General features: G+C 47.9%; 1 protein-coding gene across 1 annotated transcript in view; it reads right to left on the bottom strand.

The window, feature by feature from the left end:
* Window positions 1-15,751: 15,751 nt before the first annotated feature.
* Window positions 15,752-19,011, bottom strand: part of LOC144109715 (uncharacterized) — a 54,870-nt gene continuing 51,610 nt past the window's right edge. Inside the window, exons 10-11 of the mRNA XM_077642513.1 lie at window positions 17,775-17,918; window positions 15,752-15,982 (exon numbers count right to left, since the gene is read on the bottom strand). Of these exons, the coding sequence (XP_077498639.1) occupies window positions 15,827-15,982; window positions 17,775-17,918 (300 nt within the window). The 3' untranslated portion in view covers window positions 15,752-15,826. The remainder of the gene's footprint in view (window positions 15,983-17,774; window positions 17,919-19,011) is intronic.

Here is a 19,011-nt window from a genome sequence, read left to right as displayed (position 1 = left end):
GCATTAATTGATACCAGACAACATGGGTTTAGGCTAGGGTTTTCTACCGCAACTCAGCTCGTAGAAACAGTTCATGATTTAGCAGCAGCTTTAGATAAGCAAAGCCAAGTCGACATAATTTTCCTCGATTTCGAAAAAGCATTTGACCGCGTCTCTCACTCCAAATTACTGCTGAAACTAAGACCCATACTAAAGAACAACACCTTAATTAACTGGATTGGGGAATACCTGTCCTTACGAAAGCAATGTGTTCAAGTTAAAGATGCAGCTTCTTCTTCCGCAAACGTAAACTCAGGCATTCCACAAGGCTCAGTTTTAGGTCCGCTATTCTTTCTGATCTTCATAAATGATATCGTCAGTGACATTCACGTCAAGATCAGACTTTTCGCAGACGACTGCGTCCTATATCATGAAATACGTAGTGCGAACGACCAGGCAGTTTTAAACACTTCCCTATCTAAAATACAAACTTGGTGCACGAAATGGCAAATGACTATTAATCTTAAAAAGACTGTGGCAATGACCGTTACACGCAAAAAGAACCCGTTATCATTTGCTTATAACATTAACAACCAGTGCTTATCTGTCGTTTCCAGTTACAAATACTTGGGAGTAATAATTTCATCAGATCTTAGGTGGAATGAACATGTAACACACACCTACAATAAAGCAATAAAGAAACTTGGCTTTTTAAGGCGTACGTTAGGGAACGCTTCACCTGAAATTAAAATCCTAGCCTACAAAACATTTATCCGACCCGTCCTAGAGTATGCCGCGATTGTATGGGATCCACATACACAGTCTAATATTACCAAACTTGAGAAAGTTCAAAGAAAATCAGCTAGGTTCATCTTTAACTCATACAGCTGGCGCACGTCCCCATCATTACTTCTAGAAGCTGCAGAACTGGAAAGTCTCACATTCAGACGTTACCGGGATAGGATGAAATTTTTCTATTTACTCTATCATAACCAATTGGGAATAGACAAAAGTTCATACATTCTGCCAGCTAACCGCCGATCTACGCGCTCATATCACACCAAAAAAGTCCTGGATTTTTCGTGCAGGACGGACGCATTTAAAAATTCCTATTTTCCGCGCACTATTTGCGATTGGAATGCATTATCCGCCGACACAGTTGACTGCCCAACGGTTTCCTCATTCCTCTGCGCACTTGCGCGTAAGTCCTGAGTGACATGTGGCTCCCCCTCATCAAAATGACACTCATGTTGTAAATACTATCTTGTGTTTTTGTTTTTGTTCTGATTTATCATTCAGCGTCCTGTATCTTGTTTGCTGATTTTGCTGTTTCTGAATTTGTTGATTTGTGTTGTCCACTCCTGCCTAAGGCCTGATAATAAGGCTGGCAGTACCTGTAAAATAAAAAAAAATAAATAATAAATAAAAGGTAACCGAACCAGTGGCCGATTTCGACGCGGAGACGTTGGCAGCACCCGCTGCCGTTTTCCGCTTGAGATACTCTTGTTACCTGTGCCGCTGCTTCTCCAAACGTACCTCCCATTCTTCGGTTGCATCAAATGGGCGTACCGGCTTTGGCTGATTATCTCTAGCCGAGGCGGCTTCATGACGCTCCACGTCGTAGGAATCGCTAGAAGCAGCTCGGCGCCGCCAATCGAACCCGACCGCGGCGGCTGCGTTTTTATGGAGGAAAAACGCTAAGGCGCCCGTGTGCTGTGCGATGTCAGTGCACGTTAAAGATCCCCAGGTGGTCGAAATTATTCCGGAGTCCTCCACTACGGCACCTCTTCCTTCCTTTCTTCTTTCACTCCCTCCTTTATCCCTTCCCTTACGGCGCGGTTCAGGTGTCCAGCGATATATGAGACAGATACTGCGCCATTTCCTTTCCCCCAAAACCAATTATTAATATTATTATTATTACTCCAATGAAAATGAAAAATTTGGAGGACGCTTAAGTTTCTTCTTTAAGAGTGAGACGCGACAGCGTGTTGCAGCGTTGTCAAGGGGTGCACGGAACGCCATCGCCCGTTCGGCGCGACGCGTGGCCCGTTGGACAATTTAAGGAAAGGACGCTTGTCTCGCATATCTCGGTGGATACCCGAATCGAGCCGTAAGGGAAGGAAAATGAAAATTGCCCCGCCGCGGTGGCTCAGTGGTTAGGGCGCTCGACTATTGATCCGGAGTTCCCGGGTTCGAACCCGACCGCGGCGGCTGCGTTTTTATGGAGGCAAAACGCTAAGGCACCCGTGTGCTGTACGATGTCAGTGCACGTTAAAGATCCCCAGGTGGTCGAAATTATTTCCGGAGCCCTCCACTACGGCACCTTTTTCTTCCTTTATTCTTTCGCTCCCTCCTCTATCCCTTCCCTTACGGCGCGATTCAGGTGTCCAACGATATATGGGACAGATACTGCGCCAGTTCCTTTCCCCCAAACCAATTATTATTATTATTGTTATTATTATTATTGTTAATATTAAATGAAAATTGCTTTTAAGGAAAGGAAATGACGCCTGTCACAATTCTCGCTGGGCACCCGTACCGCGCCGTAAGGGAAGAAAAATCCCTTACTGTGCGGTTCAGGCGTCCACCGAGATGCGCCATTTTTCGCTCACGGCCAACGTCGCCGACGCCGACGACACCGACTTTTCTGCGACACGAGCTCCTTAACGCTTTCGCGTTAAAATCGGTTTTTGGGGAAAGAAAATGGCATAGTATGTCTCACACATCAGCGGACACCTGAATCGCGCCGTAAGGAAAGAGATAAATGAGGGAGTGAATGAAGAAAGGAAGAAAGAGGTGCCGTAGTGGAGGGCTCCGGAATAATTTCGACCACCTGGGGATCTTTATCGCGCACTGACATCGCACAGCACACGGGCGCCTTAGCGATCGCCTCCATCAAAACGCAGCCGCCGTGGTCAGGTTCGAACCCTGGTGCTACGGATCAGTAGCTGAGCGCTTAACCACTGAGCCATTGCTCAGTCGAAGAATTCGTCCCGGTGACTGGTTCTGGCTCCAATGTCTCTGTGGTGTCTATGATCTTGCGACTGACGGAAGGATGAAAAGGAAAGTGCACGGGCCTGTCCACTGGCTCAGGCTGAGCCACAGTCGCTGCCCCGTGCAGACAGTAGAAGAGTTGAAAGAGATAGGAGAGGAAGAATTGAATGAAAAGACGTGCGTCGCAACAACCGCGTCATCGGAAGCGACGTCGACGGTTGCTCCCGACGGCAAGGAGCCTCGTAACATGTGTGAGAGCCCCAAGATTGTAGTCCCGTAAGGCCAGGAAGCCATCTCCCATGGTGTCTATGCGGCGAGTGCGGGCCATTATTAAGCGAGAGTGAATCACGTGGTTGGCCACGTGACAACTGGCGATAGCGAGCGGCCGGAGCGCCGATCGGCGCAGCGCAGGAACGAGCGGTAACAGCTGCGACATTCACATGGTACGACGTCACAGCCACACCTGCGGCGAGCCTTCAGTTAGAGGTCAAATTCAAGCGTCATCTGACCTGCAGCTTTGCATGCGAGAAGTGGAGCTGTTCGCTCCAAAACCTCTTGGCATTTCCGGTTAGTGCAAGGTGGCTGCCTCCTGCACGACAGTGTCTCAGAACGCCTACAAGTGTCGCAGCCTCAGGGGCCTAGTTCTTCGACTAATTGCCATGGGCCTAAATACGGACACTGTAGGACTAAGGCATCTTCCACTGACCTCGAATTAACCTTGTTTGAGCCAATTGTGGCTACCTTGTCTCTGCAAACTTCCTAGTCATATGTCAACGTCACTATCAGCCACCCCTCATCTACTTACGCTTTCACTTCGCTACCCTGTGAGAGCATCGGCTACGTCCCCTTAGGAGACAAGGCAGTGAAGAATTTTTCTGTTCCCTGTCCCACTCTGTTGAAACCCTTTCTTTTGACATTACACCGGTCACCTTCCTTTGGGCTGCTCGCGGATTTTACCTTTGTTTTTAGGCTAATGAGTTAAGGGGAGGACTATAATGATAAAACTGACACCCACCTTTTCACTTAAAATGCACTGGTGGGGTGCAGTTTGTGGCCTGAGAGAACGTGTCAAAAGAACTCTCGTAGATTCTTAATCAGTTGGCTATTTTTCTCTTGCGATCCGAACCTGCAGGGACTACTTGCCCTAAGCAGGTGCAATGAGTGCAAACTACCACTGTATATCGTGAACTGTTCCGACTAGTCCTCGAAAGTGCTACAGGATCGACAGGATCCCAGTGTGTGCATGTGTGTGTGTGTGTTGAATAAGCGGCCTTATGAAAAACGTAGTGAGCATGGACCTACAGACTGTGGGCATTACGTACATAAGAGAGGACATAAAAAAAAACAGGATTCTTTCACGAACAAAAAGAAAATTGATAGATGATTACGATAGCCGGTGAAGCGAAGTTCGAGCGTGTTACGCCTGGTGGCGTGTTAATATGCTACCCACCCTTCGGAACCTTCCGGGGCAGCCCCCTTACAGGTGGCGCTTCGGTCTGCTACTTGGACAACCGTTTACGCCGACAACGCCGACGACGAAGCGCAGCGCAGTAACGGGCGCATAAGAGCTGGGCTGTAAAAGCACTGCAGATGGTTAATGCGGCACTCAGGTACAAGTCAAGAAACATTACAAAGGAACATTACCCTTGCAAAGTGCACAAAACAAACAAAGAAAAGATTAGATGAGATGCTTAGGAGAAGAAGGAGGAAGAAGAGGAAAGGCAGGCAGATTAACAGGAAGAATATCGGTTTGCGTAGCATACAGAGCGGCTCTAGTCTCTAGGGCCACTCGCCAGGCTCCGCAGCGGATTTCTGGATGGCAAGAAAGCAGTCCATTCTTTCCCGAAAATAAATTCGGGCAGGTCGTGCGTCTTCGTCACAATAATAGTCTGTCATTCTGGAGCGCCATATACAGTGGAGGCCCAAGAGCATTATGAGGTCAAATGGTACCCCATCCTCATTGTCAGTGCTTAAATAACGAATTGCCTGCGCGTCAAGTGGTAGCTCTTTCTTTATTCTCTTTTGTAACACATCCCAAAAATAAACCCCTTCCCAGCAATGCAAAAGACATGGTCTATTGTTTCGGGCTGTTTACAAATTAAACAGTTCGATCCCCACGGCAAAAAGAAATTTTTTCCCTGTAAAAAACTTTTTAACTGGTAGTGTCCCGGTGCATATGTCGTATGTCGAAGTATGTACATAGCGTTTTGCGTGTTTTCAGGTGAGTGTTTTTTGGTTAAATGTTATGGTCCAAAGCGAGGCAATAAAGAAAAAAAATAATCGGTTTGCTACCCTACATGGGAGAAAAGGGGTGAGGGGATAAATTAAATGAAAGAGAAAGGAGAGTAGCAGAAAATTGGATTCACTATGAAAAGCCAGCGTTCGTTAAAGTCACTGCTTATCGCGCAGGCCAGAAGTTCTCATGAATTGGAGCAGCCCCTTCACCGCGGACGATCGTTGCGGACAGTGGCAGAGAATCTTCATTTCCGTCAGTGGGCGTGGATCTAGACGCTCCAGCGCACGGCAGAGAGACTGCCTTTCGGCGCTGCAGATGAAATGCTTAAGCTCCGCCTTAAGGGTATAACCCTATAGAGTTAATAGGTTAATGCCCATTTATGAGGAATTGGTCATTTTCTATTTTGCATTCACAGATCTCTGGGAGTGCTCAATTCAGGGTTGCCAGATAGCTCCAGCCACAGGTAGCGAGTCTGGCCTCCATAGTAGCCCAAATGTAGCCAAAAGCGAAAATTTTAGATAGCTTAAAAGAAGCCAAAAAGGCCTTGTTTTTTTGCAAGGCAACTCCTCAGCCATGTAAATTATTTTCCTCAAGTATATCTACGCATTATTATTAGCAGTGGAGCAAAGCTGGCATGTAAGCGAATTCACGATTCGACAAATGCGGTCTTCATCACATACGTCTTGTTTTTAGTTTTTCAAAGAATAAAATATCCCCAAAAGAACCACACAGAAATAGCCTCGCACAATAAGCTTGCTGAGCAATGACATGCATTCAGCCTTACAGCATAGTTACAGCCCATGACTATTTCATTGAACATAACAAAGTAAAAGAAACACTACAAAAGATTGCAAGACGAAATCAAGTACAGATGACGGCTAGCACAAAACCTAGTACAATGGAAGGAAGAAAGTAGGCTAGAGAGGAATATCAGGCATCGTGAGCTGTTTTCAAAGTTGAAGTGATTGGTCCATAGAAAATGTTAGAGCAGAAACTGGACAAAAATTCGTGGCCGTTTTTAAATCCTTGTAGCAGCCTCAATTCCAGGCCAGGCCAAAGTTCACGTGCAGGAGCGCTGGCAAAATCTAGTTAGGCATTCTATATAGAAGAACAGAAATCTGGGGAGTTAGTTATTATCCGTATTTAACAGCGCGAAAAAAAAAGAGGACGGAACAAGTACAACAAAATCAGCACTTTCGCTAGTCGGTTTTAGTGAGCGATACCTGGCTGAACAGTCGTTCAACAACGGCGTTTGATAGTGACAAAAAAAGAGTGCGCCAGCTCACACATTCAGGGGACATAGGCTTGCCGGCAACATTTCTGAATTTCTCACGATTACCCAGAATTCGTTTTGAATCCTCTGCCAGGTAGTCCTGCCTCTGCCAGGTATCCTGTGCCAGACGGTCGACTTTTGTTTTGAGCAGGTGATACTGAGATTCTACGGTATAAATTGAATTCGTCGCTATAAAAGCACCGAATGAGTGCCGGAGAAAATCGAAGGGGTACTTCGCAATTTTTTCTCCGGGAAGAGGCCAGTCGCTCACAATCTTTAGGTTCGCGGGAAGCCTTTTCAGCGCACTTTTAACGCACAAAAAAAATTATGAGACCACTGCGGCACCCACATCGGAGGAATGCTTAAGCATTGATGCCACGTTGACCCTCTTCGCCTGAATTAATCAAGTTCCATCATTGCCCATTTCGAGTTTTCCAACTAGGCGCCATGCTTCGCTCCGTCCAAACTTCTGGTTTTTCAAATTTAGTGCCACGCTGTTGCTCCGCCCACTTCCGGTGTTTTCAAACTTGGCGCCACTTTTGCTGCGGACCCGCACCTTTTTTGGATATTTTTGGCTTTAATTAATTACCTAATTACCCCCTCCCCCATGCACCTCACGATTTCCCCTGCGAGATTTTTTGATGCTCTATCTAATGCAACCATTCTTTTTCTTATAACTCAGCTCCTTCGAACGTTACCGCGATGACAACCTCGTGATGACACGAAACCGCAAACATAGCCATGCAATGCTTACGCATTAATAAAGTTGCGGCACCTATCCAGCAGAAAACGTTTGTAAGAGATTCTGAGGGCTGTCGAGAAAAAGAACCCACCAATACGGAAAGAGAGCAAGCCGACACCATACTCAGAAAGGCTTACAAGACAGCCCTCCACCTACCCAGAAACACGTCCAACGAGAAACTCCTGCAGTTGGGCGTCAGCAACACCTTCAGCGAACTCGCGGAAGCGCTGCTGGGTGCACAGACCATCAGACTCGGTGGCACCCCCGCAGGACGGGCGCTCCTGAAAAGGCTGGGTCGGGACACGCGCGGACTAGTCGATAGATACGCGGAGGTTGCGGACCACCTCAGAAAATAATTTAACATAGGGCCTATGCCAAGGAACATGGACCCTAATCTCTACGCAAGTCGACGCAAGGCTAGGGCAGAATACGTCGAACGAACGCTAGCCCCAAAAGACAACAATGTCTACACAGACGCTGCCGTCTATCCATGCGGAGCAGAACATGCAGCCGCAATGGTGGTAGTAGACAACGAAGGAAACCTAGTGACGAGCGCCACGGCGAAAGTCGCTGGCGCAGCGGAGGCCGAGGAAATTGCCGTCGCGCTGGCGGCAGCAGAAGGCTATAGGACCGGCCGCCCCCTAAATATTCTAACAGATTCGAAAGAAACGTGCAAAAACTACACGAAGGGCAGAATTAGCAAAACGGCCCTCAGGATACTCAGCGGGGTAGCCCCTACCGAGTTAAACAAACTCACACACAATCTGATTTGGATCCCAGGCCACGCGGGGGTAGAGGGAAACGAAAGGGCAGACAGCCTAGCTCGAGGCGAAGCAATCCGAGCAGGGCAGTCTAACGCCCCGGAATTCCATCTGCAAGCCTGCGAGGGGGGATACGCAGAACTTTTAAACTTACACAGGGGGATCAGAATCAAATATCCACCACCACACAAAGCTCTGACAAAGGAGGAGGCCATCATCTGGCGTAGACTACAGACAAACACCTTCTCCAACCTACACATACTGAACAAGATGTTCCGATCACAATACAGGGCCACCTGCCCGTGGTGCGGAGCCACACCCACACTTTATCACATTACTTGGGAGCGCGAACGCAACAAAGCATTCCACAAACACGAATACCCGAGTGCGGAGCAATGGGAGAGCCGTCTCACCAGCAGCGAGCTCACGGCCCAACGGGCCTTAGTGAGGAACGCGGGCGATGCAGCACGGCTCAGTGGAGTCCTGGAATAGGGGCCCACCCATGCTGAAGAGAAGACTCCGATCGCCAGCGCCAAGAACGAAGACGACGGAGCTTTCGAATCCGCGAATCACTTGAATGGATCAATAAAAGTTTTCACTCACTCACTCCTATACCGCATGCTCTGAAATGTAATATGTGCTGCTCCCATTCAGCGTTGTCATTCATGCAAACATTACAACTCTTCCCATTACTGTTTTCCCAAAACAACAAAATTTGTCATCTAGCCCGACAGGGGCCGGGGCCTCGTACTGAAGCTTGTTCATTCGCTCAAATTCACCGATAAGTGGGCTTAACAATTAATCAAGAAGTAAAATTTGCTCATCAGTGCGCACTTCGCTAAGCATGTACTCTTGCCGCGTAGCAGCGTTCTATACTTTTCATTACTTCAAAGCGGGATTGCAGTGCAGCGCACTGAATCACGATGCATCGCAAGGCAGGTACAATGCTGAGCCATCTTGTCACACAGAAGCTGGTAGGTGTCTGTGCGACAATAAGATGGTCGCACCAAAGGATGTCCAGCACTGCAGCCATCACCTCGGGCCATGTCCCGAATACTCATTAGTGACCTCGGCAGAGGTGATGGCGGCGTACGTTTCCCTGTACTCTTGCTGCCTTTTTGGAGAAAATGTGAGCGATTTGAAGGTTTCGCGTACAAGAATTTTGTACATTATATACAAGACAGTCAATGTGGGTAGCACGTCGATCGCCAGATTAGAAGCCAGTTCTACGCAATAGTACACACACTTAAAAAGCATGCGTTTTATGCCTTAATGTTTGTGTAAAGGCTATTGGGCTGCCCATACAGGGCACAGGGCTCGTCTGTTCCGAGGCCTACACAATATTTTAGATTTTTATATCAGCTAGCAGCGCTTCAAAAGAGAAAATATCATCCCTGCAGATGCATCAATCGCTGGAACAAAGCCGAGAAAGGCTGCAGCTGAAAAGCAGAATATAGCCCAAAAATAGCCACATAGCCAAAAGCAAAATTTTGACGCCAACTCGGACAAAAAGTAGCCCAATTTGACTATCTATAGCTCAATCTAGTAACCCTGGGAGTCCTCATACCACTCCTGGTGCAGTGCTGTAACGGTTAAGCGAAGCTTCATTGCCCTGCGATGACAGGTGCTGCTGCTGGTGGAGCTTGTGAGATCCATGTTGCTCTTCCTGAGCAGCCTCTCGCGATAAACCATTGATTTAACTGCCACCTGCCACAGTAGGAAATTTGCTGACAATCCGGTGGGCAGATTGTGACGGTGCCTCAAGCTCATATGACCTAGGTGACCTACCTGCCCTGTAGGTTGCTTCTCTAAGGATTTTTCGTGCATTTTTCGCTCACGGTCAAAGACGTCGACAACAGATGTTAACGACCTGGGATGTTCTGCGCCCAAGTGTCCACCCACTGAGGAATGAAACGAAAGCGTCCACGGAGCCTCCTTTTGCGGGCTCATGCATCGACACATACGCTCTGCCATGCATGCGTTTGTTCACAGTTCGACTCCCGATCGATGGCTAGCGGAAGTTGCGAATGAATGAATGAATGAAATACTTTATTGTCAAGGAGGGTTCTCGCGGCGTAGGTGGGTCCCTTAGTCCAGGGCCCCAGTGGCCTTTGCAGTCTTGCGAGCCCTGTCGATCAGTTTGACCTGTTCTTCAGGCTTCGAGCAGGACAGCGCAGCCTCCCACTGCTCCGTTGTTTGGTGAGTTGTTTATTGGCGCTGCCTGCGCTTTCTGACCTGCTCACCTAACGCGATTAAGCGTTGAGTGTTTCCCGCTTGGCGGGCATTGGCTGCCATATGTTGCAGGGTAGATTTTGCTTAGTAAACAGAGATTTAGGTTTCGAGTAGCAGCTCAATGCTAGGTCTCGTGAATATTTGGACGCAAATGGCCGCGGCTCAGTGAGCATTCCTTGTTGGTGGATGCTATCGGCTACATCTAAAGTCCGAGATACATTAGTGGTTTTTGGGGAAAGAAAATGACGCAGTAGCTGTCTCATTTCTCGGTGGACACCTCAACTGCGCTAAGAGTGAACGGATAAATAAGGGATTGAAAGAAGAAAGGAAGAAAAAGGTGCCGTAGTGGAGGTCTCCATAATAATTTCGACCACCTGGGGATCTTTAACGCGCGCTGACATCGCACAGCGCACGGGCGCCTTTTACATTTAGCCTCCAAATCCGCGGCTGGAATCGAACCCGGGTGCTCCGGCTCAGTAGCCGAGCGCCCTAACCACTGAGCCACTTAGTGCTCCAGCCACTGAGTAGAGTTTGTTGGAAAGAAGAGACAAAGAAAGCCCAGTTGCCTAAGCCCCTTATTAATGATATGTCATCGCAGTAAGTGTGCCAGCTGAAGTCAAAACTAAGCATACGGCAAAATAAATGTAATTTGTAGCACAGTTGTGCATTACATACGTGATAAGGAAAAAAATTGAGATCGTTCAAAATGTTATGTTTATTCTTGTTACCGTTTGTTTCCACCTGGCACGCCTGACATCATGCTGACACCATGCACCGGGAAAGCTCTTGGATATGAAATTATTCGCAGATATTACTCACCGATAATGCTTTAATCAATTCGGTTGCACTTGGGTGGATGCAAATGGTTCGATCGTTTTTAATTAGATGCTTGTGAGAAAACACGATCGAATGCCTTGGAAACGTCGATACACAGATCGTGGACACAACGAGATCTTCGAATTTCTTAGTGTATACATGTCAGTAAGCAATCTAAGTTGTCCTCTTCCTCACAGACCCAGGTCCTTGTCAAGGACTGGGAACCTAGGAAGAACGCAAACCACCTTCTCGTGCATACTAGCCTTCGAGAACAAATTTTACAGGTTGCATTCAACGAGCCGATAACATGACTTCTAGAGTTCAGACGCCCTCTCCACGTCGACGTCGCTCGTTAGTCAAAATATGCCGCTAGTGTCAACGACGAAAGGCGCCATGGAGCAGGGCAGTTGTACTTTTGAACCCCACACCGCCACCGAGGAAGCCATTACAACAGATTCGAAGCCCTTCTAGCAGTGTCTATGTGCCACCGCTAAGACTATGGTTCGATCCCAGCCGCGGCGGTCGAATTTCGATGGAAGCGCAATTCTAGAGGCCCGTGTACTTTGCGATGTTAGTGCATGTTAAAGAACCCCAGGTGGTCGAAGTTTCCAGAGCCCTTCGCCACGGTGCCCCTCATAGCCTGGGTCGGTTTGGGACGTTAAAATCCCATTACAAACAATTACGCCCTTCAACTTTTGTTATCAGATGACATCGAAGCCTACACAGGCCCTGCACCTGCGGACATTCTTGCCGAGCGGCATATATTTCTACTGGTTAAACTAACCTCTTCACCATATTTTTAAAACTAACAAACGACCTACTAACCAAATACCGCACTGCTAAGATCAACAAAAGAGTGTTCGGACTCGAGAATTAAAAAAAAGCCGTCCTGGATTATATCCCAACGAGTCACCCCAACCAGTCACCCTACTTAGTCACTGCATTGTAAGTTGCTCCGGAAATTGTTGACAATGCGTGCACTCGTTCTTCGAAGTAACTGACGAAATAAATAGTCTTGTGAGCAGATGTTATGAGCGCCCGGGTGATTTCTCACTTACACGTGCAATAATGAGACGGACGATCATTTCCAGCTATACCACTGCATTTGAGAGTTGCAGCATAAGCTACGAAATAGCCGCGAGAGCTGCAATGGAGTCGCACTCTCGCGCAATGGTGACCGCAGGCGACATGCTTCCGAACTACACACCAAATCTTATCAAAGCACAGGTATAATGTTTTTTTTTTTGCTTAGAAGGTGTCGCGGCTCTCATTCTGTTTCTCATTTTACACCAAAGACTGTGCTTAACAGCAGAATTTGTGAAGAAAGTAGCCTTCGACGTTTCCATATCATGGAAGTACGAGAATTACATGTTGGACCAATGCTTAAAAGGTTAGAAGATCTGCTTTTGTACATTACAGTAGGGTACTTAGGCGCCTAAATAGCGCTGGAACATTGCACGCGAATTTCAGAGAAATCAGTTTGGCCCACTGATTCCTCGTGCCAAACATGCACGCGGTATTGAAGAGGACCGCACGTGACTAAAGGGCAGCCTTTCATTCGCCGCTAGACCCCCTCCTCCATAAAAACGCAGCCGCCGCGGTCGGGTTCGAACCCGGGGTTACTGACCCGGAGTTCCCGGGTTCGAACCCGACCGCGGCGGCTGTGTTTTTATGGAGGGAAAACGCTAAGGCGCCCGTGTGCTGTGCGATGTCAGTGCACGTTAAAGATCCCCAGGTGGTCGAAATTATGCCGGAGCCCTCCACTACGGCACCTCTTAGTCCTTTCTTCTTTCGCTCCCTCCTTTATCCCTTCCCTTACGGCGCACTTCAGGTGCCCAACGATATATGAGACTTATACTGCGCCATTTCCTTTCCCCCAAAACCAATTATTATTATTATTATTAGACCCCCTGGTGGTGACTTTTCGCTTCTAAGCGTGATTGCATGAGAGACACACGTACAATAGCATAAGACACCGCACTATGTCCGATAAAATGAGAGCTGCACTTCACGCTTGTATTAAGCCGCATGTATTTAGTTATGACTATTAGGCTGTTACCGCGACAATGCCGGTAAGCCACGGCTGCAGAACAACTATTTTACTGTGCTTTGTGCGGAAGAGATATTCACTAGATGACTGCGAACTCAAGCAAATTCATAGACGCTTTGCCTAACTCAGTGCAGCTACAAAGGGCCGTAATCATTTTATGATGTGCTTTTCATCTTTAAACACTGTTTTTAATGAAGAATAAGCTCGACAGAATGTGGTTGTCTTGGGAAGGAAGGTAAAAGTTTACCCCAGCTTTGAAGTCCTCCATCGCATAAGCAAAGTTATACCGCAGCACTGCACGACCGTTCGCAGGCGAACGCTGACAGCATATATGAGAGAACCAAGTTTATGCACAATTGCAAATAAGAATCCTCGAAGAGCACGGGTATTCGAAATACACTAACAGGTTATTAAAAAAAAAACACGCACGCATGCGCCAAATTCCGCTGAGTCATTTCTTTCTACCCCATTGCTTGTTATCAAACGTCGCCAATTTATAAAGAAAAAGTCTCCACTCATCTATCTTCTGGCATGGCGAGGAAGTGATGTTTTCCAGTGTTCCCATTGTCGCACAGTTATTCTTGACAGCATTACATTTGACAGAGGTGAAATAACTGTTTACGCAGTAAAGCTGCATTACCCATTTATGCAATGCCGAGGCACACAGTGCTCTAATTTTTATTCGTATTTAACTGTAAACTTTGCAGCAATTAAAAGCGAAGCTCAAGCGAGCTTCGGTGGTCACAGCGAAAACTTAGGAATGAAATCTAACAGGAATCGAAGCGCGCAGCTGCTACTGCTCTACAACGTACACAGTAAAAAAAAATCTGCATCCTTCAAGGCGTAAATCTAATGACTGCACCCTTTCCACACCCTTTTATTTTTGACAAAGGGTGTGCAGAGGACATTGCCACCGTTAATGCACCTCTGCATCCTTCAAAGGTGCCCGGATGCAAGGGAGCTATAGCTTCTTCGGGTGCAAAGGTGCGTAAGGGTGTAAGCGTTCTATTAAACTCTATGACCAGATTCGCAGTTGTTTAATGAGGGGTAGTTTTAGAATAATGTGAGCTGTTCGATATTTCCAATAAATGACAGCTGCAGCCGGAGCAGTCAGGACAGTGTGCGTCCATCTTGCATTCTTAGGGGGAGCAGAGAACTTCACCTGCTATCCCACTGCGACAGACGACAGCGTGGGCGTCCCAAATGACGTCACTCGCGCCACGATGGTTTCCGTAGACGCGGACGTTCGCAGAAACGGAAGAAACCACCACCGTTTCCTGCCGTGGCGTGGCGCATTGCAGCACTCCGTCCCGTTCGCATTCACAACTATGCATTTTCGGGCCTTTTGCAGATGATCCGGCAGCGCGGCGCACAGCACACTGCCAATGGCGGGCGGCTTCAACGCTATCGCTCCTGGCAGCTCAAAGATCTTCCATAGCGTTACGCGGAAGTTTCATGACTGGAACGCTACTGAAAGACACTGGTTATACGGCTAGGTTGGCGCTCCCTCGTCCAAGAAACACTTGTTCCCGATAACAAGGTGTTCACCAAGAACTACTCTATGCAACAGATGGAAACAGCTGATAAAAGACTCAGAGCGTCTCACCTTGTCCGGAGCGCCGTTAGCAGCAAACCAGCTGCGTTGTTGGTCTAATGCGTGCGACTTCAGGGAAGACGGCGACCGGTAGTAAAGGCGGAGCGAACGGGAGATGCCCAGAATGCCTGGCTTCGAGCATCCAAAACTATTGAGGGAATTCCAAATGATTGGCGTGCCCCATTCATTTCCCGAGGCCGTCAGAACGATTTGAATGTAAAAGCAGGAAGCCAGATTTTTGCATCGCGTGGAATGAGAAAGTGATGACTGCGAGCATTTTCGCGCCGCGTCATGTGAACATATTATCGCTGACATGCGCAGTGCTTGCGACTGGGGGCCGACAGATACAGATGGCCGCTCTGTGCGATAGCGGCGATGACGATTACCCGCCGCGGTGATCCGGTGGTTAGGGCGCTTTGCTACTGAGCCGGATGAGGCGGGTTTGAATCTGTCTTTGGCGGCCGCGTTTCGATGGAGGCGATCTCAAGCAGCACAGGTAAGTGGCTTAATATTGGAAAGGGATGGCTTCACACTGGCCCTTTGTAGGACCAATATTTGCCAATACATTTATAATATTTGTGTTGGCAAATATTGGTCCTACAAAGGACCACTGTGAAGCCATCCCTTTCCAATATTAAGCCAATTACCTGTGCTGCTTGTGGAAACGCAAATGCACCCGTGTAATGTGCGATACCAGTGCACGTTAAAGTAGCCCAGGTGGTCGAAATCATTCCGGAGCCCTCCACTATGGCAGCTCTCTCTTTTTCTTTCACTTCCACCTTCCTCTCTTCTTTTACGGCGCGGTTCGGATGTCCACCGTGATGAGACAATTACTGTGCCATTTCCGTCCATCAAAAAAAATTATTTTTGATTAGGATGATAAAAATGATGACAGTCGTCTTGAGGGTACTAGGGCTCACGTCAGCTCCTACTGTCTTGACATCATAAATTGATTGCTAGCAATTCGTGACGCCTCGCATTTTGTAGGCAAACTTGTCCTCACCATCCATACCACACCATCACACCACCGCAGAACGGAGTGTACACTACACCATGTTTTTTTTATTTCGGGGGAGGATGGAGGGGGGTGGGGGGAGGACGCCTTCGTCGAACACGTGCCTGACGTTGGTGGTAGAAGACCGACGACGCTCAGCACTCGGACGCACCCTTGAAGCCCTTGCAGATGTCTTCCAACACCTTAGTCCTGTTCAAGCATCTGTTGAGGTGGTCATCCAGGTGGACGTCAAACACCAACCATGCAATTCGGTCTCGAAACGTGATGTTTCTGCCCTGCAGGTCCATGAGCTGCGTGGAAGCGTGCCAAGGGGGATTGTGGCCGAAACCAAGCCCACGACGTAAGCCCACCATGTCAGCCCAGCACATACGCGCGCACGTAGACGCAAGAACACACCGGTCGGTAATGTTTTTAGTGCGAACCCACTACTTCGCGAGGTCAAAGCGGCTCACCGGTGTATATGAGGTCTGGGCTTGAGGGTGACATTGAGTAAACCGTAACTAACTAACTAACTAACTAACTAACTAACTAACTAACTAACTAACTAACTAACTAACTAACTAACTAACTAACTAACTAACTAACTAACTAACTAACTAACTAACTAACTAACTAATCAACTATCTAATTAACTAACTAGTTAACTAACTAAAATAAATGTTGTCAAGAAACGTTTCGAAGAGGGCGCTGGCAGCGAGACCTAGCGCGCACAGCTTTGCGGCCCGCCGCTAAGTCCCACTAGGAAAAGCCCACTTGACATTTCTCGCTTGACCGGTCCGCCGGCTGACAGCGCGCATCGCACATAGTGACGTTTGAACACGTGATGAGCGGGCCGCGGACCGGCCGTCCTCCGGGCAGACTTGGCTTGCTTAGGTTCGGTTGCACCCCAGGTTGCTCTTTCCGAGCAGCCTCTGGCGACTGATTGAGCTGCCACCTGACACGGTGGGCAGGTTGCCACACTACCCGCTGGGCAGGTGAGCAGCCTGCCACAAAACCGGCTTCAAACAAACAAGCAAGCAAACAAAGAAATGGATAAATGCGGGGAGTGCGCACTATAAGAGCTAGCGGTGAAAAATTACTGGAAGAAAAATTCAATTGCGAATTGTTATTACTTTCATTGATCAGTCACCTCCTTTTGAATTTGAAGCGAATATTAGCGGCGCAAGGTGGAATGAAACCTTCGTAATGAGGTCGTTCCAAGCGGGTACCAATCGAAACGAGCGGCTGAGGCCCGCTGGATTGCGCAATGGTGACGCGGCAACATTGCCAAAGCCTTTAGAGCGCATGCTGCCGGCCTTCACTCGGGCATCTCGTGGGCGCCACAGCTTCTCAGTGATCCCGAGAACATAGTTGCAACCGGCCCCATTCATAAGAGTACCTTCTTATTCTTCAAATATTTTTCCCTGCTCTTTTGTTTGCACTGAAACTGTAAACCTGGCATTTTATTTAACCTAAGCTCTTCGAATCGTTGCATTATATAAGAACGAGCATCTTAACGTACACACAGCAGTACTATTCCTGAAGCACGAATGCAACTGTACGTACTCCCTATGTTTTTTTTTGTATTCCATGACGCCGATAGCTTTTCAAAGTTCAGTGCATAAGTTTCATACCTAGAGCATTTATCCACTATGCCGCGTGATCAGCTAATCTCAGCAAGAGCTGAGTTGCATCTTACTAGCTGGCTTTTTTCAAGTTCTCGTCAAATTTGCGAAAGCCAGAGTTCCGAGAATGCAGGCTACAAAATCGCACGCTGGCACCTCCCGGCTTCCATCTCGATTTCCCCCACCTGGTGCCTGTTAGCAGGGCCGACTGCGCTGGCGATGCGAGTTCCCCTCCTTTTGTAGCTTCCACTTTGCCTCAGTTGCGTAAAGTATCGCGTATCCCCCCCACCCCCTCACCCCCTCCACTCTAGAAAAGAATACGAATATCTGGCAGCAAAAAAAAGGAGGGGGGGGGGAAGTAAGCTGTCCTTAATGCACTCCCTTTTATAAAAGAGTACGCTTGACGACAGCGTATTCTTTTTTTACTCTTTTCTGTTTATGTTGTAGGGTGACAGACTGCCGTTGCAGCTCTACTGACCATGGAGGCGAAAGTCCCTCGAGTTTCCGATAAGTAGGCGATCGTTTTGTCGTCTGTGAGGAAACCGGTGACACCGTGTGCTTTCTTGGTGGTGGACTGGGCGGCGCTTTTGTCAATGGGCTCAGGCTGACCCTTTTCGCATATCTGGAAGAAAGGTGAAAAAAAAAACATGGCAGTCGACATAAGCCTCGTGTGTGGTCTCTGCTCACATCGGCCAGCCTACGGCGATGAATGGCACACGGTTTCTACCCTATGGCCATAGGTTCCTCAACGGCCATCGTTGCAGCCATTAACGGTGAGCAGCAAAGCTTATATGGGCATAGAATGAATGACAACAGCTGGCTGTTATTTTGTGAAGGCGAGATCTTTTATACTCTGCAATGGGTTGCACACTGCATGAGAACAGTGCTACATGAGATATCGCGGAGTCTCCTGTCAGGTTTCAAATTTACAAACTTCGTCTGTCCATAGACTTCGCAATCTGTGCACGCGGAAAGCATTGTCCATAGCTTAACTACAGGTCTTGTACACACTGGATCATTTTACTGGATTTGACTTTAACGATTTGCATAAATGTCACTGCACCCAGTGGGTGTTCTTTATGATAGGTAGTAAATGGAATTGCAGCCTAAGCTTCGGTAATCTCCAAGTGGTGACGCGCAGAAACAAGTCTTTCTCCATTATCCACGACCTACTGTATTAGTTCACTATCTATGCTCAATACCACCAGGCTATCCATTCTCGCTTCCGCTATTTATTTTTGAGCGTCTTTATCCGCTATATCTACGCTCTAAGTTGCCCTCATCATTTCTTCTAAATAGCAAGTGACATACAGCTTATCTAATTACAAAAACGTGATAGAACAAAAAACTACGAAAGCATGCACGGTTGGGAAAAACCATATTTAGGTGGGGCCACAATGCGCGAAACTCAATCGATGCGAGCGGCCTGATAATGCACCACTCAGGCACCTCCGAATCGTGCCAGTGATGGCAGCGTCTTCTATCGGCAAAGCTTCTCCGGCAGAAAGAAAAAACACATTCACAGTATCGAAGTAGAAACCGAATGCTATCGCATGGAACTTCTTGCTTGGCATTTGCCCAGGCGGCCAGTGTTCAGTGCAACCACAATTTACACGTGCGGTGACCCTTTGTGTGTGTGTGTGTGTGTGTGTGTGTGTGTGTGTGTGTGTGTGTGTGTGTGTGTGTGTGTGTGTGTGTGTGTGTGTGTGTGTGTG

This window comes from Amblyomma americanum, chromosome 11 (assembly GCF_052857255.1).
Source record: "Amblyomma americanum isolate KBUSLIRL-KWMA chromosome 11, ASM5285725v1, whole genome shotgun sequence".
NCBI lineage: Eukaryota > Metazoa > Arthropoda > Arachnida > Ixodida > Ixodidae > Amblyomma > Amblyomma americanum.
This window is presented reverse-complemented; position numbering and strand designations above follow the sequence as displayed.